The following is a 13,015-nucleotide window of genomic DNA, read 5'->3' on the forward strand; positions in this document are numbered from 1 at the left end:
GAGGAACTGTTACCATCATACCAGCCCCTCGCTCAGGACTTGGGAACACAGAATAATATGTAGCGGGAAGGTCGGAGGTAAGCTGACGGGGAGAAGCTTCAGGACTACAGCAGTTTCAGACACTACACGCCATTTACCCCCGTAGGGGTGTTGACATCTGGTAAATGGGGACCCAGGCGGAGGAGCACGCAAGTCACTTGATTACCTGATTCTACTACACCAAGTCACTTTGGAGTTTTTCACAGAGAATGAACTTGTTATGAGAATTTTTTCTACTTAATTAACCAATTTAAAAAATAAAAATAAAAAATTCTGTTGTTATCTAATTATTTTGCTGGACAGTACTTTGTACAATATTTGTATGCACTACTATTGGACTATTCACACATAACTATATTTTTCTTTTATGCATTTTTTCGCTTTTTTATTTTTTTCCGTGGCTAACTGCCCGGTCAATTGCTTATTGTAATCAACTTGTGTTCATACACTTTTTTCTTCTTTGGCTTCTGGTTATTGCATATAGAGGCTTCACTGCACAGATTATTTATGCACAGCTTTATGGTATATTACTTACTATTCAACTATTGTTCTTAGAAGTTTTATATTGGAAGTTTTTTTTGTCCAAATGCATCAAGATAAAAAAAAAACAAAAAAAAAAAAACGTATGTTTGTAGCAGCACCCCCCCCCTAATTACTTACCTGAGCCCCATCTTTTGCCAGTGTCTACGCTATCCTGAACACTTCTCCTGATTGGCTGAGACACAGCAGCGGCGCTGTTGGCTGCCACGGCTGTTAATCAAAGTCAGTCAGTAAATCAGGGGAGATAGGGGGCAGGGCCAGGTCGGGGGCCCTGTGTCTAAATGGATACACGGAGCTCTGACTCTGCTCAGGTGCCACCATAGCGAGCTTCTGGCTAAGGCAGGGGTGTCAAACTGGCGGCCCTCCAGCTGTTCCGAAACTACAAGTTCCATCATGCCTCTACCTGTGAGAGTCATGCTTGTAACTGTTAGCCTTGCAATGCCTCATGGGACTTGTAGTTTTGCAACAGCTGGAGGGCCGCCAGTTTGACACCCCTGGGCTAAGGGGACACTCATTAGGAGGGAGGAGCTAGGATCAGCAAAGAGAGACCCGAGAAGAGGAGGATCCATGAAAAACCACTACACAGAGGAGGTAAGTATAACATGTTTTTTTGTAAAACGAGCCTTTACAATAACTTTGAGATTAGGCAACCATAAGCTTTTATAATGTGACACTTTAAAGAAACTGAGAAACATTTCCTAGATGGGGCTACTTTTTAGCCTTGCATTATGCCAAAGAAAAATAAATCAAAACACTAAAAATTTGCTCTTTAATTTATCCTCCAAGTGCAGAGTAAAACCAGCCATAGATGGTTCGAAATCTTGGCCAGTTCAGCAAAAACAGGCCGAGATTCAAACCATGTATGGGCAGGCTGAATGTACCCAAGTTGATCGATTGATCAACATGGATACAACCAGCCTGTCCGATTTTACATATAATTATTGCAAGTGGCTGTTATAGCCGCTAGCAATAACCACTGTGTTCTCCTGGCAGGGACGGCCAACCAGTGGTTGCAGGAAAGAAATTTGCTCTGTCTATGGCCGGCCTTAAATAGTTACCTTTCTCCCCATTCCAGGGTGAGCTTTACTGTGTGGGCTTACCAGCACCTTACTGTCTTTCTCCTGAAAATGTCCCTACCAGCTGGGCACAGTCTAATTTCAGCCATCCTGCGGCTTTGCAGTACCGGTGATCTGCCGATATGGTTCCGGCTATCGTGAAAGTTCCTGCGCAGGCGCAATCTGATCTGCCAATATGGTTCCGGCTAACGAGAAAGTTCCTTTAAGGACTGCGCAGGCGCAAACTTGCAGACAGAAATCTCTGAATCTTGCCCGGCATCCAGGGCGACGTGGATTTAGAGGAAAGTGGCCAGTCGGCCTCATGTCCTCGCTTCGTTCGGACGGCTCGCTCGGCCTCCTGGCTCTTTTTTTAACATCCTCCAATCCACGTGGATGTTAAAGAATGAGCCTGGATGCCGGGCGAGGTTCGTAGATTTCCTTCGTCAAGTTTGCGCCTGCGCAGTCCTTGAATGAACAAGTCACCGGGCCGCACAGTGAAGATTGTGAATGTGAGTATTTAACACAGGTGGGGGAACTTTCCTTTAAAAAAAAAAAGTTGGGATATGCTTTTTAAAATATATCTACCAGTAAATAAATACAAAAACAGGTAGTAGTAGTTATCATCAACAATTACAATCTGCAAAATACTATATCTGTTAAGGGTGTTTAATAGGTACATTCAAATCGTTTTTCCTTTATTGTTACCAGGGAACAATCCAAACATCAAGTCTGTACAAAATGTACTCTACATAAAAAAAATAGCTGGCACAAATGGAAGACGTTTATCAGCAGCAGCTGGAGCACGGTGAGGTGAACCTAATAGGTTGTGTTGTTAAGCACAAACAAGCTACTTACTGTGTTGATTAATGAGCATACGGAAAGAAATTCTGCTTGTGTAGAATCTATCCAGGAAATACTGGATATTGCTACTGACAAATGGGTCAAAGCCGTACTTCTCTTTGTATTCAATCACTCCTTGGGCCATGGTGGGGACCACATCATTGTGTCGGTTCCTCACTTGAATGAGGACATTTAAAAAGCTAAAAAATAAAGCAGAACAAGCTTAAAATTTTACAAAATTATAAAAGCATAACTTACACATTAGATTTCACAATTACTCCATTCCTAATGATGTTACTAACGTAGCAAGTTGTTAAAATATCCTATTGTAATTACCGCATTTATTGGCGTATAACACGCACCCTAAGGCTGCATTCACACCTGAGCGTCGGTCGTTTTTTCGGGCGTTTTGTCGCGCGTATTCATGCTTATTTGCGCGTTTGCATACAGCGCCGTCCGACGTTTTTGTACTTCGACGTTTTTTATTTTAGCCAATAGGAAAAATCATCATCTTTTCATCACTTGTTGCCATGTTGGTAGATTTTTTTAATCTTCTGCCTGGGTGAAAAGTTCTATTGATAAAGCGACGAAACGCCCGTAGCAAACGCTCGTTGTCGCGCAAGTCGCTTGAATCGAGCGTTTCCATTACTTTCTATGGGAAATGGAAACGCTCAAATACACCCAAACCGCCTGATACGCGCGACAAAAAAGGGTCCGGAACTTGTTTGAGCTTCAGTCGTTCGGGTCATAGGGTAGAATGTATTTTTCCCTCTCTAGCGTATTTGAGCGTCGCGCTTCAGGCGACAAAACGCTCAGGTGTGAATGCAGCCTAACTTTAAGAGGAAAGTTTCAGGAAAAAAAACTTTCCACAGTCCCCTGCATATAAAGCCTCGTACACACGACTGGTTTTCTCTGCAAAAACCAGCAAGAAAACTGCTTCTTCCCGGGAAAACCGTTCGTGTGTACGAGGCTTTAAGTTTTATTGTCAGGAAATCGGGCCAGAATCTCGACGAGAAAAAGAGAACTTGCTCTCTTTTTTCTCGTCGAGATTCTTGTCGGCCTGTTTCCCGACGAGAAACCTGAGAGTGTGTATACTTACCTGTCCCCGTGGAAACCCGCGCATGCTTGAAATGACTTCAACACATGCGCGGTAGCTTCCACGGCATAGGTAGGGTGAAGCAAGATGGCGGCGATGGCATCGAATGTGATGAGCGCATGCTCATCGTACGCGATGACGTCACTGTGTTCTTGAATTTCAAGAGATCCACAGTTCTTTTGAAAGGTCAGTGTGTACATTCGGGCGGCAAGAGATTCTTGCCAAGAATCTCCTCAGGGAAAACAACAGGTTTTTCCTGATGTGATTCTTGCCCGTGTGTACAGGGCCTAACACACAAGCACAGTTTACCCTCTATTTTCAGGGTAAAAAAGTGAGTGTTATACGCCAATAAATACACTAATCATCATTTTCTATACGTTAAAACTAATTTTATAATTTATCTGCATACCTATATAATTCTCTTGTAGCATATTTACAGTGCCTTGAAAAAATATTCATATCCCTTGAAATTTTCCACATTTTGTCATGTTACAACCAAAAACGTAAAACTTATTTTATTAGGAATTTATGTGATAGTGGGAGGGGAGAAGGATTAGTGGGAGGGAAGGGGGATAATTAGTGTTAGTGAGGTAGCAGCTTAGACAGTTGCAGGATTGGCATTCTAGAATTCGGAGGTAAACAGGAACAAGGAGATGGCATCTTATGTTTATGAGACTGGTTCAGTCCAGCAAGGGCTTTTATAAGTATGAGGGGTGACCAGTGTATATTTTAGAGGGGAGGGGAAGATGCCAGTAGAGAGGAAGAGATTGAAGATCTGAGTTAGATAGCATGGAATAGAGTAGGAGGGTGATTGGAGTAGTTTTAACCTCCCTGGCGGTATGATTCTGTCTGGAATTACGTACCAAAAGCGGTACAATTATTTTGCAAGGAAATTTGGCATTTTATTCTGTAGGCCTGTAATTTTTAGAAATAACTCACTTAAATCTGACCAAGCAAGAGTCTTGTAGGCATCCCGGGTATGATTTTTTTTTTAAAACAAAATTATAAATTATAATATAATAAATAATTATAAATAATTATAACAAATAATAATATAATTATAATAAAAATTATTCAATAATGTAATCAACTCAAAATCACTGAAATGTGCTCAGTTGCAGAATTGTCGCTGTCATTATTATTATTTTTTTATGACGAATTTCCCCACAAATCGCTATCGCACATTTCTGCAAGTGATTATAATTTATTATCGCCGTTTTCTAGCTGATCTAAAACCATTTTTGACATAAAGGGACACTTTTGGACAATCTACAGTTTGCAGGCAGAAAGAACAGTTTTTATTATATAAAAGTACATGTAGGACACTGGGCAGACCACTAGGGACAAGGGGGGTGTGTATTTTTTACATACAGTACTGTAATCTATAAGATTACAGTATACTGTATGTATTGTGTTTGTTTACGTTTTTGAATTTGGCGCCGTTCTCCGCTCCCGTGCGTCGTAACGTCGCAGGGAACGGAGATCGGCGACACACGGGGAGACTGTGAATCGAGCGAGGTCCCGCTCGCTCACACAGCGGAGTGGCATCGCTGGATCCAGGGACAAGGTAAGTAACTTGCCTGTGGATCCAGCGAAAGGTAAGCCGCGCCGCTGCACACTCTGCACGTCCAGCCCGAGCGTGACTCGGGGTTACCGATCCTAGCATAAAAAACCAACCCCGAGTCACGCTCGGGTTTACCGCCAGGGAGGTTAAGGAAACGGGGCAGGAGGTTAGAGAAAAGTTTAACAACCTCCTCTGTAGTAATAGGTCAAAAGAGGAAAGTATTGAATGGGGGGGGGGGGGGTAGACATGCTATGTTAAGTGTGGGGGATATGTGGGCTCAATGGGTTTTGCCTCCCCAAGCAATTCTATCGGAAGAATGCAAACCCCACTTGATGCAGGTCAAGTTCAGGTTAGAAGGTGATCAACTGCAGGTCAAATGCACTTGTGAATCCTGAATGATTTAAAAAAAAAGCATTACAAACTGTTGCCAAGACAAAAGCCTGTCAACTTTTGAACTGTTCCAGGCTGCATTATCCAATTAATGCTACCTTCCTTATTTTTTTAGCATGATATACTCGTAAAAAAAGAACTTACATGGCCTACACAGTAACACAATAGAACCTTACTGTTTTGTGACAGACCACAGCCATATGATCCTTGTATGTCAATGGAAAAAGCCAAGAAGTAGGGAAGGCAAGTCTCTCAATCCAGCTGCTCCATAACATTAGCTATCTATATACTACCATGTAGGAAAACACAAAAGAGTTGATTTACCAATAATGTTTGGATCGCCCTTGTGTTCATTAAACACACAAAAACAGGACATGCTTGCGACTTTCAGGCTAACACAGTCTGAAAGTTTGATGCGACTTAAAGCAATGCCTGTGTATTCTGGAGGTCTATGGACCTCAAGTTGCATCAAAGTGGGACCAAAGTAATGCAGGGACTACTTTGAAGTCGCTGTGACTTGAAGTCGCACAGATATGAACGGTTCTCATTGGAAATGGGGTACGACTTGTCATGCAACGTTGAAGTGCGCAGTCTCTGGCAATCTTGGGCAGTATGTGCGCAGTCTCTGGCAATCTTGGGCAGTATGTGCGCAGTCTCTGGCAATCTTGGGCTGTATGTGCGCAGTCTCTGGCAATCTTGGGCAGTATGTGCGCAGTATGTGCGCAGTCTCTGGCAGTATGTGCGCAGTCTCTGGCAGTATGTGCGCAGTCTCTGGCAGTATGTGCGCAGTCTCTGGCAGTATGTGCGCAGTCTCTGGCAATCTTGGGCAGTATGTGCGCAGTCTCTGGCAATCTTGGGCAGTATGTGCGCAGTCTCTGGCAATCTTGGGCAGTATGTGCGCAGTCTCTGGCAATCTTGGGCAGTATGTGCGCAGTCTCTGGCAATCTTGGGCAGTATGTGCGCAGTCTCTGGCAATCTTGGGCAGTATGTGCGCAGTCTCTGGCAATCTTGGGCAGTATGTGCGCAGTCTCTGGCAATCTTGGGCAGTATGTGCGCAGTCTCTGGTAATCTCGTGCCCATTTAGAGTACTTCATAACTAACAGTGTAATTTTTTAATTTGTTTGCGCCAATCTGTAAGGCTGCGCTATATACCATGATTTGTGATGCTGGGGCTATATACTCTGTGCTGTGATGCTGAGCTGTATACTCCTGACACTATGAGTGGAAGCAAGTGGAATACAGGGGACGGAGTGGGTGTATTCTATAGGGGGTGTGGCTTATGTGAAGTCGGAGGGACCAAATGTGGAGGGGCGGGGTCTTGCACCCCCCATCCTAAATCTTCACCAGCCGCCACTGCCTCCACCTAACAACTAAACTCATCCCCAAACAGTTATTACCTTATGTATTACTTGCATCTCCCTTCTTAGATTGTAAGCTCTTGCAAGCAGATTGTAAACTGTCTTCCTTTGTGTTGCAAATTGCTGTGCAAACCGTTAGTGCTAGAACAATTCTGTATATTAGTAATACACATGCCACAGGCGCTACATGGGATTTTGGTGTGTTGTATTTTTCACTGTAGCTACATTTATGTTAAACATAAATTACACTATGGTTCTGACAGCTTTGTACTTCTTGAAATCAAAATGGAATAAGCTGAAATTCCACTTTTAATTATGTGCTATATACTGCAGATGGTGGTTCTGCCAATAGTTATTTACATGAGGACACGACCGCTATTTTAAGATTCAAATTCTATTAGAATTAAAAAGCAAAAGAGAACCAAGACAGGATTGTCCTTATCCTGTGAATCTTCAAACTAAATATTCTTCAGCCTGGTGGCTACAAAATTGTTCTCGACTTTGACCCCAGGACATGGGCTTTCACTGATGATCTTGCCAAGTATAATAGGGAAACCTGCTCTTGTAAATAGTAGCAGCAACACTAAGAGCCGGTTCACACAGGGGCAACCCGACTTACAGCGCGACTTTGCAAGGCAACTTCAGTGCGACTTGGAGCAACTTACAACACAACTTAAAGTTACCTCCAGGACAGGCGACTTTGGCTGTGGCCAATCACAGAATAATCAGCTCTGTGGGAGGGACGGGGTGGGAGGGGTTTGCCTGAGTAAACTATTTTCTCTTCCTGTAAAGTTGCTTCAGTTAAGATGGTGATCCGACTTCTGAGGCAACTTCCATTGCAATCAATGGGTACAAGTTGCTTAGAAGTCACCTTGAAGTAGTACAGGAACCTTTTCTGAAGTTGGAGCGACTTCATTAGTGTACATTAACCACTTCCAGACCTGCGCACGACGATGTACGTCCTGTTTTTAAAGATTGATATCTCGGTAACGGCAGCAGCTGCAGCCACAACCGAGGTATCGATCTTTAGGGTGCGCGGTCTGGAATCCGATAATGGCGGTCTCCGCGGCGGATTCACCGCGAGATCGCCGTTATCGGTGGCGGGAGAGGGGCCCCCCCTCCCGCCGCTCTCCCGCGCCCTCCGCCGCTTACCGTAGCCGTCGGTAGCGGCGGAGGCGATCGGGTGCTGTCGGCTGGTAAGCGGGGATGAGACTGAAGGAAAAATCTCCTTCGCCCGTCCCCATAGCTCGGCTGGGCGGAAGTGACGTCAAAACGTCAGTCCCGCCCAGCCTCTTAAAGAGACAAATTTTTTTTTTGGTCATTTGAAAAAAATGACATTTTTTTTTTTTTGCATTTAAGCCCAAATATGAGATCTGAGGTCTTTTTGACCCCAGATCTCATATTTAAGAGGACCTGTCATGCTTTTTTCTATTACAAGGGATGTTTACATTCCTTGTAATAGGAATAAAAGTGATCAAATTATTATTATTTTTTTTTCCAGTGTAAAAAATAATAATAAAATAAATAAAAATAAATAAGAAAACAAAAAAAAATTTTTTTTAAAGCGCCCCGTCCCGACGAGCTCGCGCGCTGAAGCGAACGCATACGCGAGTAGCGCCCGCATATGAAAACGGTGTTTTAAATCACACAAGTGAGGTATCGCCGCGATCGTTAGAGCGAGAGCAATAATTATAGCCCTAGAGCTACTCTGTAGCTCAAAAAAATGCAATCTCTAGAATTTTTTAAACATCGCCTATCGAGATTTTTAAGGGTAAAAGTTTGACGCCATGCCACGAGCGGGCGCAATTTTTTAAGCGTGACATGTTGGGCATCATTTTACTCGGCGTAACATTATCTTTCACAATATATAAAAAAATTGGGCCAAATTTATTGTTGTCTTATTTTTTAATTCAAAAAAGTGATTTTTTTCCAAAAAAAGTGCGCTTGTAAGACCGCTGCGCAAATACGGTGTGACAAAAAGTATTGGAATGACCACTATTTTATTCTCTAGGGTGTTAGAAAAAAAATATATAATGTTTGGGGGTTTTAAGTAATTTTCTAGCAGAAAAAACTGTTTTAGTCTTGCAAACACCAAATCTGAAAAACACCCAAGGTCTGGAAGTGGTTAAGACGGCTCTCATTCACTTCAATTACATTTCTCATGTCGCGCAACTTGGGGCAACACAAGTTGTATCCCAAGTCGCGGTAGTGTGAACCGGCACTAATGCAAAACGAATGCAAAAAGCAAGGCTATAGATTGCCCTGCAGTCAGTCAGAATAGAATGCAGCCAAGTACTGATTATTAGAAATAGCCGTTACTTACTTATTAAGTACATCAGGATCTTCTGGGCTCTTATGCTCATATTCTAAAAGTTCAAGAAAACTTTGCATGTACCTAGGGGAGATAAAAGTAAATAATTCAGTACAATTATTAAATAAGGTATCCAAAACTCAGAAAAAGGTCAACCTGCACCAAGGAGTTTAGAAGGTTGTAAAAAATATAGCTCTTTATTTGTACATCATGAGACAAGCGACTTTAAAACCTCTTAATCCCATAGCCAACAATGGTATTTCAAGATTTAGACAGCTCTTTTTCAAGCATGTAGTATACTTTTTTGTGCTTGAAAAAGAAGCATATAAACGTTAAAATCTTGCCATTATCTATGCGATAGTGGATTTTTCTGTCTGTTTGTCTCACAATGTGCAAATAAAAGAGCTTTTTTTTTTTCAATGTTCTGAAGTCCTTGGTGCAGGTTGACCTTTTTTTGTTTGGACGCTAAAATTGTATTAAAGGCTTGTTTTTTTTGTTGTTGTTTTAAAAAAATAACAAACATGTTATACTTACCTGCTCTGTGCAGTGGTTTGCACAAAGTAGCTCAGATCCTTCTCTTCTCGGGTCCCCCGCCGGTGCTCCTGGCCCCTCCCTCCTGCCAAGAGCTCCAATAGCAAGCAACTTGTTATAAGGGCACCGGAGCAAGCTCACTCACAAGCCACTGCTCGGCATGTTCCATGTGCACAGAGTCTTGGCTAGGCCTCCCCACTCTCATTTGCTTACTGGCTGTGATTGACAGCAGCTCCCGCTGCTGTCTCAGCCAATGAGGGTGAGTCCCCGAAGAGTTGAGGCTCTTGTGCACATCGCTGGATTGTGATAGGCCTCAGGCAAGTGTTGGGGGCCTGCTGCTTACAGAAGGTTTTTTAACTTCATGCATAGAATGCATGAAGGTAATAACCCTGGAGCCTTTAGAACCACTTAAAGTGGATGACAAAAGGCTAGTGATCGTTGCACATACATAGTATATTTGTTAAGGTACCCATGCGTGAGGCCTGGTTGAATATTCTGAATGTACCAGGAATCACAATATTCCAACCCTGTGAACTGTCTGAACCGAAACTAGGACATAAATATCCCCCAAAAATATATAAAACATTATTTTTTTTCCTCAGTTTAGGCCGATACGTATTCTTCTACCTATTTTTGGTTAAAAAAAAAAATCGCAATAAACGTTTAGCGGTTGGTTTGCGCAAAATTTATAGCGTTTACAAAATAGGAGATAGTTTTATTGCATTTTTATTCATGTTTTTTTTTTTTTTTTACTACTAATGGCGGCGATCAGCGATTTTTTTCGTGACTGACATTATGGCGGACACTTCGGACAATTTTGACACATTTTTGGGACCATTGTCATTTTCACAGCAAACAATGCATTTAAAATGCATTGTTTACTGTGAAAATGACAATTGCAGTTTGGGATTTAACCACAAGGGGGCGCTGATGGGGTTATGTGTGACCTCATGTGTGTTTACAACTGTAGGGGGGTGTGGCTGTAGGTGTGACGTCATCAATTGTGTATCCCTATAAAAGTTTAAAATGTTTACACACAGCTCTCCCCGTTCTTCAGCTCCGGGGACCGATCACGGGACTCCAGCGGCGATCGGGTCCGCCGGTCACGGAGCTTCGGACCAGGTCGTGGGCGCGCGCCCGTGACCCAGGGCTGGTTACTAGCACAGGACGTACCTGTACGTGCATGTGCCCAGCCGTGCCATTCTGCCGACGTAAATGTGCAGGAGGCGGTCCTTAAGTGGTTAACCTTCACTTTTTTCAAGTGATGGATGGACTTTAAATGCTTTGCAGCATTCTCTTTGTCTGTGAACCTAAGGCACAGCCTTGATGTTCTGGATTCTTAGAATATGGGTTGAATAGAGCTAGGTGTCATTCAATCTATTCCACCTCTTCCCTGAAATGGGGAGTCTGCTGGGGACCGTGCCAGCGAGGAAGTAAGTATAGCAGCCAGAGTTGTTGTTTTTTTAGAAAGCTTTGGGGAATCCCTGCATTTATTTTTTGCCCATGCTGCCCAAAAAAATTTACCTTTTTGGTGACCAAGAATTGACAAAAAAAATTCTAAATAAAGGCATTCTGCTCAAAAGGCTTTGCTACTGGTTGCAGATATTGGCAGAGAAACGTATTCTGTTAATGGTAAAGCATTGCTTAGTAAACAGTGTTTTGTCATGTAATTCTTGCCCACTGACAGTGATCAGAAGCTTGGCAATGGTTAGTGGGGTCTTGGATCTTTTCTGATTAAAAATAGAACATATATGTACAAGCTATTGTACTTAAACACAGCACAAGCCACACAAATATACCCATAAGCCTCATACACACGATCAGATTTTCTGCGGACAAAGGCCCAGATTCACAAAGCACTTACGCCGACGTATAAAAGTTACGCCGACGTAAGTGCAAATGTGCGCTGTTGTATCTGTGCGCCAGACCCACAAACAGATATGCGCCTAAAACCAGGCTACACCCCGCCGACGTAGCTTGCTTACGCCGGCGTAGGGTGGGCGTACATTTAGGCTGGGAGCATAGTGCCGCTCCCATTGATTAGCCATACAAACATGCAAATGAGGGAAATACGGCGATTCACGAACCTGCGTGCGCCCAACGCAGGTTACGCGAGGTGCGCGCAAGTTGTACGTCCGGCGTAAAGTTGTTCCCCATAAAGGAGGTGCAACCCAGCAGCAGACATGCAAAGGTCTGCACCAGGGAACACAAGCCGGCGTATTTTACGTTGGACGTGTGTCTGGCTGGGCGTAGGTTACGTACGCAGTGATCCGGCGTAGTTTAGGCAGTTGTTCCGACGTGGTTGTGAGCAGGCGCAGGGGGATGCGTCCACGTCACGGCGCATGCGCAGTTCGTGATACGTATCTGTCTGGCGCTCGGCCCATCATTTGCATGGGGCCACGCCTTATTTGCATGGGTCACGCCCACTTCCACCTACGCCAGCCTGCGCCCTCGAAATCTACACCACGCTGATGCAGCGTTGGGAGCAAAAGCTTGCTGAATGCAATGCTTGCCTCTCCGCACTACGTTGGCGTGGCGTACAGCGTTTGCGCTACGGCGGCGTAATGTGCGCCCACACTCTGTGAATCTGGGCCAAAGTGTAGGACTTTTTTCCCAAGGGCGTGGCCAGGAGCTTGTCTTGCATAAAAACGGCAAAGAATTGTCAGCCAACAAATGCAAATCTACGTGGTTTTTCAGCTCTTTAGCACCACCCTTTGGGCAACTTCTGCTAATGTTGTGTTATGGTGAGTATTTCTTCTGTGCATGCGTGTCTGAACTTTGGAGTTTTGTCCGACGGAAAATCCGACAACACACAATTGTTGGCAGACAATTTTAAAGCATGCTATCCCACATTTGTCCATGGAAAATCCGTCAACAATTTTCCAATGGAGCAAACAAACGGTTGGATTTTCCGACAACAGCCGGTCATCACATAATTCCAGTCAGATAATCTGATCGTCTGTACGAGGCTTTACACATAAAGGGGTTGGATATAAGTTCACAGAATAGGCAAATGCAAGCTTCAGCTTACCAGGTTCGTACTAGCTTGACTGATGGTCTTTGGAGTAAACTTTCAGGCAGCAGGTTGACCTCTTTCAATGTGTTGGCAAGTCGTACGGGCAATTCCTTTCGCAAGAAAAGGTATGAGGTTTTTTCACAAGCATTATTGCGTCCTGGAGGGAAAGGGGAAGGTAATTAGTATGATGCACCACTTCAGGAAATGTAGAAAGGGAATTTATAACAATGAAAGAAATTGTATTATTAGATACAATCATTTTTAAGCATTTCTCA

At 43.5% G+C, this 13,015-nt stretch overlaps 1 protein-coding gene across 1 annotated transcript in view; it reads right to left on the reverse strand.

The window, feature by feature from the left end:
- PDK3 (pyruvate dehydrogenase kinase 3) overlaps window positions 1-13,015 on the reverse strand; it is a 122,513-nt gene that overhangs the window by 46,545 nt on the left and 62,953 nt on the right. Inside the window, exons 2-4 of the mRNA XM_040338208.1 lie at window positions 12,756-12,897; window positions 9,206-9,277; window positions 2,490-2,674 (exon numbers count right to left, since the gene is read on the reverse strand). Coding sequence (XP_040194142.1) covers window positions 2,490-2,674; window positions 9,206-9,277; window positions 12,756-12,897 — 399 coding nt within the window. The remainder of the gene's footprint in view (window positions 1-2,489; window positions 2,675-9,205; window positions 9,278-12,755; window positions 12,898-13,015) is intronic.

Source organism: Rana temporaria, chromosome 2 (genome assembly GCF_905171775.1).
Source record: "Rana temporaria chromosome 2, aRanTem1.1, whole genome shotgun sequence".
Classification (NCBI taxonomy): Eukaryota; Metazoa; Chordata; class Amphibia; order Anura; family Ranidae; genus Rana; species Rana temporaria.